General features: G+C 38.6%; 1 protein-coding gene across 9 annotated transcripts in view; it reads right to left on the bottom strand.

Moving 5' to 3' along the window:
* Positions 1–7,563, bottom strand: part of NFIB (nuclear factor I B) — a 271,468-nt gene that overhangs the window by 252,822 nt on the left and 11,083 nt on the right. For 7 of the 9 annotated variants that reach the window (XM_019517572.1, XM_019517574.1, XM_019517578.1 and 4 more), the window contains exons 1-2: positions 6,727–7,116; positions 86–617 (exon numbers count right to left, since the gene is read on the bottom strand). In XM_019517572.1, coding sequence (XP_019373117.1) covers positions 86–617; positions 6,727–6,756 — 562 coding nt within the window. In that variant the 5' untranslated portion in view covers positions 6,757–7,116. Of the gene's footprint in view, positions 1–85; positions 618–1,010; positions 1,033–6,726; positions 7,117–7,563 lie in introns of those variants that run through there. The other 2 variants (XM_019517576.1, XM_019517573.1) reach the window with 2 other exon arrangements.

The raw sequence follows: 7,563 nt of genomic DNA, 5'->3' as shown, positions 1-7,563 counted from the left end.
GGGAGTGGGGGGGGGGGAGGGAGGGAGCCTGCTTGGAATCAGAGTTTGACATACTAACACAGAAACACTACAATCTGCTTCCTACCTTGCTCCTGCACGTAGTATGCCAAAAACAAATCAAGCTCCTTGACTGATACTGTTATATGATGTGGCTGGACGCAAAGTGCTGGATTTGTGCAATGTGGGGATTTCATGAGTCGCTCTCCATCCGTACTTTCCAAGGGGATGCCTTTGAACAGGATCACCATGACTAGATCCAGACGCCAGACTTTGTCAGCCTGTCGCAGGCAGTCGATTCTCCTAATCTTACCCTTCTGGTCAGGATTGGACAATACACAGCATGGGTGCTTCTTCCCAGTAACGGTGAGCACAAAATCCTCCCGGTACTCTTGGCGTATATCTTTGCGCAGCTTGGCGAGGAGCCTGGATGCCCACTTCTGTTTAATTTCAGGCTTTTCACTAAGTAGCTCATCCTTGACTGCTCTTTCCTCATCCTTTGACATTCGTTTCTCATGTTTTTTAAAGTACTTGCGTTTTCGAGCCTGAAGGTTGAACCAAGTATAGGCAATTGCACGGACATGTGGAAGAAGTGCCTCAATGAATGGGTGAAATTCATCCTGTTGAAAGAAGCGTGGAAGAAAAAGAAGGAGAAAACTCAAAGTCAGTTTTTTCTTGCAAGCAAGGAAAAAGTAAGATAGGGTTCTGAAAATTGCAAAAGTGAAAACCAAGATGAAGGCAATACAGATGTAGCATTTATGAAAATTTCTGCATACTATCCCTTTATGAAATTACATTAACTGTCAAGCAACAGACAGAAGTACCCACAGCATCACATTTTCCCTTTTCCCCATTTCACCCTTTGAGAGAAACACATGAAGGTTTTCTTTTGCATGCTTCTTCTCACTTGTCCCCACAATGCTATACAGACTACATCATACAAAAGCGACGCTAACAAGATGTTTCATTTCTAACATTTAATTATTGACTGATCGGCTAACACCAAGCAGTACCATTCTACAAAGAGGACACTGTACGATTTTAGGAAATCTGAGCAGTAACGTTCAGAATGCAGAAGCGAATGCCACAGTTCATTTCTCTTCTCTGTGGCACAGAAACACAAAGCATATACATGCTCAGTGTAATGCCACACAGTTCCCGCTTTTGGAGCATGCTCTCAGCAAGAGACTGCTGGTGGCACAAAGAGCATGCGCCATTAAACTTGATCCATTTTCTTATCAAACGTCCAACATTCCAACACTGAAACAGCACCATTCCAGTGGTGGTAACTAGAGAAACCAGTATACAGTAAGGGAAAGTGGGCAAAAGACACAGCATGTAGTGTAAAAAACCTGAACAGAAGCTTCTGTACTTTCAGCTCTGCATGCTTCCCTCATACCTTCCCATCTTTGCAAAATAAAAGTTTATGAAGTTGAGAACAAAAATTACATTAATGTTCTTCCGACAGCTCCACTGTGGGATTTGAAGCCCCACAGAGTTGGTTAATTTGTTAACTGATCACATGAGTGTGGCAATTATTCCAAACCCCTTAAAAATCAATCTGAGGTATACAATGAAAAATGGCAACTTGGCACAAACTTTGCATTCTTTGTGTTTCTGCATGCTGTGGCAGGGTGACATTAAGAGTTTACCACTGGTCAAACACTGCTTTTGTGAAATCCAAGCAGTTTATTTAGTTTTAAAACATCCTATCCTATCATACGGCCATACCTGCAGGTTCATATCTTCTGCCTACTTGTAGCCTATACTTCATTAAATGGGGTAATAATTAAATGTTATTTAAGAATCTACTCTATAGCAATTAAATTAATTCATTGTGTCTGTTTTAAGTAACGTACAACGTACCTGTTCACATCTGTCTAAACGGAACCTCTCCTAAAAGTATCTCTCTGAAAGAATAGGAACGTAATTATTCCATTAACTTAAAAAAAGCAAGAGTAACTTATCAAATGTTACTGTTTTGGCTTGGAGGGGTCCGATTGGCTTGGGAGGAGGTCTTTGTATATAAGTGTGCGTGTGTTCTGGGGTCTTTTTTAACACTATGCAGCGATTATTCGTCATATTGAGTGACTGAGTACAATCAAACTACAATTTAACCTCCTTTATGTAATGATATTCAAGAATACAATTTATAAACTAGTGTTTTAGTTATGCTGATAGACATGGAATGAATTAAATTTAATCAGTACACTGATTAACTCCATTAGGACAAAAAAAGTTGAAAGTGTAACTAATGACTTCATAATTATAAGGAGTTCAGTCTATTTTCATGGCAGCCTACTGGTCTGCAGACCAAGATTTTCATACTAAAACTTCACATTTAAGAGGAATTTCAAAAGATCCTACATGTTAAAATAGTTGTAAAATGCAATAGGTGTACTCCTCCAATCTTCAAAACAAATTGAAAACAAAAACAAAAAGCAACAAGAAAAAAAGTTTCAATGCTACTTTAGCAGAATGGTGGAAAAAACAAACAAAACTGAACAACAGGACAGGACACAAATTATTGCATTACAGTACAATGCATAACAAAGGGCCACAAAGGCAATAATTAAACTGATCAGCAGCTCCAGCAGAGATTTGAACAATTTTGATACTATACTGGCACATAAAACTAGGCCATGGAAAGAGTTAAACCACAATCTGTTCTTTGTGTGGGAAGGCAATAGTGCTCTGAGCAACCACAGCCCATGATAAGACTTCCGTATCTTCCATACACTTCTGATGCCATGCTTTTTCCTCTCCTTACAACTACTGCAGAAAGTTTATTTTTTCTTCTCTGAAAGTGATCTTAATGGAAGCATATGAATAAAATGTTCATTGCACAACATGCAGCAAAGAGTGTGCTGCGTTAAACACTTCCAATTCATTTCATGTTGAAAAAAACAGATTCACCACAGATTTAGGAAACCCTAAGAGCTAAGAGGTGGGGGAGGAGAGGAGGCCAGGAAGACCTTTTATCCCAAATTAAATATTTTCCTCTACATTTAGAAGAGGCTGCTGCGTTCACAGATGAAAATATGCTACAATATTCAAAGCAATTTTATTGATCTATCTTATTTAGTCATAACGATGTCATGAGCTTTTTTGGTGCGACCTTACTCTTAGATTCTGTCTGTAATACTAACATGAAAGCCAACGGCATTAAAAATCTATAACTCATTCTATAATGTTTAAATTTCAGTTTTTCAGTTCTCAGCCTTTATTTATTCAGTGAATATCTAAAAAGAAAAACTTTACTTTGCAAGTTTAGAGTTTTGTTTTACAATACCATTCAGTGCTGAAGCTATAAAAAATATGTTAAAGAAAAAAATGTGACACAGAAAAGCAGTGAATTATGTCCTACTGCAAAGCAGTATTATCAAATACCTTTGAGAGATTCATTGTATGTCTGGATTCCTTTCAAATGAAACATTACTTGACAAGAAGTGCCCCATAAAAATGATCCTAAATGGAGATTTGCTATTAATCATACACATTCTCCACTAAACCTTCTAAAAAGCCATCTACTAAATTTGATTTTTCCCTAATATTGGTCGAGCCAATATTGAAAAAATGATTTTTATGTGGCACATACCCATGCGAGTCATAACTACTCTCACAAAAAAGTGATTTATGAAGGTAAGGTTTTCAAATGTCATAATGAATGGCTCAGGAGAACCAATGTGCACTGAAAATTTCAAATAAAATGGGAGGGATTTTTTAAATATGTGTAAAACTTGCAAATAAATGAAAAAAAATACCTGTAGTCTAATGGCAATATAATAATGATAGACACACCAGTTTTCTTTGCAGAATACTTACAAGAGAAATATATTTGCTTTCTCCTTCCCTTCCCCTCCTCTGTCCAAACTTTGTGTCAATCAAACCACCTGAGTTTAAATTAGAGGGCTATGATACAATAAGGAAAGAAATAAGGCGAAAAATGGTAATTATACTTAGAAAGCTTGAATTCTCATCTTTATTTGCCTATTGCTACACAATATATTCTGTAGAGGAAAGACAATTGCAAGAAATTTTGTTTCCTGGACTACTGCAATATAAAAATAAACCAGTGTAAAAATATCACAAGAGCTGAGTACTTGAAAGGGTGGAGGAACAACATCTTATCATGCCTCAGCAAGAGAGATAAATGGAATTTATATTCATTCCAACATGAAAAAATAAAGTTGTATTTAATAAATATGTATTCTTCTTCGTGAGTATTTTATACATGCCAAAGTTTCATTTAACTGATGACATTGTTCAGTATTGGATTAAAAACCCTGCTTCTAGATTTCAGACCCACTCTCAAAAGGTGCTACAATGCCACTCCTGCACAAATTGAACAACTACTTTTGTGAGAAATTTTATCCAACCAAATACTCTATTTTGATCTGTGTTTAAAAATGTTATCAAAATACATAGATACCACTGCATCCAGACTACACCTGAAGTTTTATATGCATGGTAGTGCAATAAATACAAATTTTGGCAGGATTTTTTTATAATATCAACTTAATATATGACTCAGTGATACGCCACTTTAAAAAATGAAAAGATGACAAACTGCAAATCCTCATGTATTATGTAAACTTAATCTTTAATTTAGGGGCAAGAAAGATTGGTAAGATAGGTCCTTCATCATTCCAAGCAGATGACGGATATTCAAAATCAAAGAAAAATCAAAACCATTACATTTGTCCTCCAGAAATATGGATGTCTAGTAGTGAATGTGCCTATATAAAAACAACATTGTACAACATGATTGGAAATGATTATACTGCTTTATTTAATGTTTGCATGTGTAATAAATGAAACATTTACAAAGACACCAATATCAGCATTTTAATAGAGATTTGGGGAAAAAATGATGGGCTGTATTGCATCTTCTTAGGAAAAAGTCAGAAAAGCAAAAGGCACCAAAAAAAGTCACTGGATCTTTTAACAGTAAACACCCTGATCTGCTTTATTATTGCTGGGAGTTAGAATTTCCTCATTTTTAAATATAATTAAAAACTTTTAGATAAAAGTTCATGTCCAGAGTTCTCATTAGCTATCCATTTACAAAAAGGGCAGCTCATAGAGAAAAAACTCTACTAATTTGGGATTCTGCTAAAAGTAATTCTTATGCGCATACCTGTAAACATATGTGGTTATCTATTATGCTAGTGCAATTTACATGTAATGATTATATTATCTTTTTTAAAACTTCAAATAACTCAGTGACACTATTTTTCCAGATTTGCTCCACTGAAGTTGATTTTTACTTGCTGAAAATATCCATAGCTAAGTCAATCACACTTAGATGCCAAACAAAATATAAACAATAAAAAAATGTGTCAGCCAAAAAGCTACAGGACTGCATCCAATCACTGAATAAGCCTTATCATTGTTTTCATCTTCATTCACAATTTATGAATGCTGCAGTCCCTTTGAATCACAATGGTTTTTAAGTCTCAAATAATTGGAATCATACTTATTAGTCCACTGTGCAAATATCAGCACCTAAATATTAGATTTATAATAGTCTAACACTAGAATTACTTTCTCACGTTTTTCCTTTCTTAAACACCAATGTGGAGGCAAGCAGTTATCAGTTTAATCAGTTTACATCACATCCTCCTAAGACAGACTTGTAAAAAAAAAAGCTGCTGAATACTATCCCATAGTTTTAGAGTTATAATTTACTATTTGGGATTGGTCTGGTACCAAGATGCTGGTTTCTTCTTTCCGTGGTCATATCAGCTACACTCTACGGGCACTTAAATAACTTCTGATGCGTTGTTTCTATACTGATGTTTAAGAATAAAATAGTTTCAAAAGAACAAAAGCCATATGCTGTTGCCTGCAACACATAGTGCTGAGAAGAGTTTCATAAAACCACGAATTTTGCTAAATTGACTCCCCATATGAAACACTCCCCTGCAATAATACCCCACGGTTTGCCCAAACTTTCCCCAAATGGATAGCTTTGCTTGCAGCGTGCGCTATCATTGCTCAGAGGGTGCAGAGTCAGTCGGCACCAAAAACCTGCAAAACTACAAATGCAATTTGAACAAGCGCCCGCGTTTGGCTTTTCCCGTTTCATTACTGATGTGCAAAATCAGAAACCCCGACATCAAGCCAGAAACCCCCCCTGTCACCACAAACACCCCAATGAGAAAATACCTAGGATAGTTAGGCACCCTCACTCAGATCCACCTGAAAATGCTGGCAGGCTTTGTATTTTAATAAGAGCACAAGACAATCTTCTGTTAGCCAGGGTTGTCTGGGTTTGGTTGCTTTTTAAATAACACTTCCCCTCTCAAATTCTTTTTATTAGGCACTGCCTGAACAACCCGGAGAGCTCAGAAGACACCAGATCAATGGTTTGCAGCCTGATCAATACTTTTTCCAAGCCGGGTTTCTTTTTCTTTTAGAGCAATTATATTCATTTCTGTTTTATTAACCTTTGGCTTTTTTGGTTTTTAATGCAATAACCATTAGCAATGTTTGTCTCCAGGGGGTGCATGGCAGGGATCTCCCCAAAACAATGGCCTGGTACAGTTTATTCTCTGCTCTTCTCTTCTGCAAGAGGAGTTTGCATCCTGACAAAACTGTGCTCTGACCCGTTATGGCTGTTCCCATGACTCATAAGCAACCCACACCTTAAAAAATAAAAAAGCAGAATAAAATTAAATATATATTTTTTAAAAACCCACCAAAAAAAACGAAACGCATCTATACCTGAGTGAGACAGATGGGAGAATACATCATGACTTCTCTTTGAGAGCAAACTTCCCGGAGAGCCCCTAAGAAAAGCCTCAAAAGGGAATAATTTCATCTATTCATTTTACAGTCATCTGAGACTCAAGGAAGATGAAATCAATCAGGACGGGGCTCTCGCCCTGGATCACCGCAACTTCGCAACAAACCCCCAGTCCTCCTTAAATAGCCAAAGATTCAAGTTCACTCCGTGCGCTAGATTTCCCGGGGTGAAATCCAGTCTACACTTTTAACCCTCTTGTTGTCGGCGGCGCAGGAGTCTTTGCCTTTGGTTGCTGCGGCTGCGGCTGCTGCTGCTGGTGATGGTGGTGGTTGCTTTTCAGCTGAAGGGGGGGTTGTTTTTTGTTGTTGTTGTTGATTTGTTTTTAAGGGGGGGGCAGGAGGCTTTGGATGTTGTTGTTTGGGTTTGGTTTGGTTTGAGTTTTTTGTTTTGCAAAAGAAGCTGGTGGCGGGTTAGCAGAGCGCTGTCACCAGGCTCACAAAGTTCAAGGTTAGCGCCCGCAGCAGAACAGGAACAATCCCGGAGTGATCGCAGGAGAAACTTTGCGAGGAAGAGAGCATGTGTGCGGGAGCCGGGGCGAAGGCTTCCACCCCCCCCACCCCCCCTCGCCCACCACCAAGGGTGGGGAAAAAAATTGCTTCGCAGCGCGCAATCTCCGGATCTCTGGCTGCAGCTTGGTGCCTCTAGCTCCTCGCGCTGCGTCGCGGCGCCCTCCCCCTTCCCGGCGAGGCTCGGCGCGGGGGCAGGCGGGGAGGAGGGAGCGTCCAAGCGCCCGCTGCAATCACAGCCCGGCCCGC

The sequence above is a fragment of the Gavialis gangeticus genome, unplaced genomic scaffold (genome assembly GCF_001723915.1).
Source record: "Gavialis gangeticus isolate Ggan-Ray unplaced genomic scaffold, GavGan_comp1, whole genome shotgun sequence".
In the NCBI taxonomy this organism is placed as follows: domain Eukaryota; kingdom Metazoa; phylum Chordata; order Crocodylia; family Gavialidae; genus Gavialis; species Gavialis gangeticus.
Note: the sequence above shows the minus strand (reverse complement) of the source record. Positions and strands in the feature narration are given on the sequence as shown.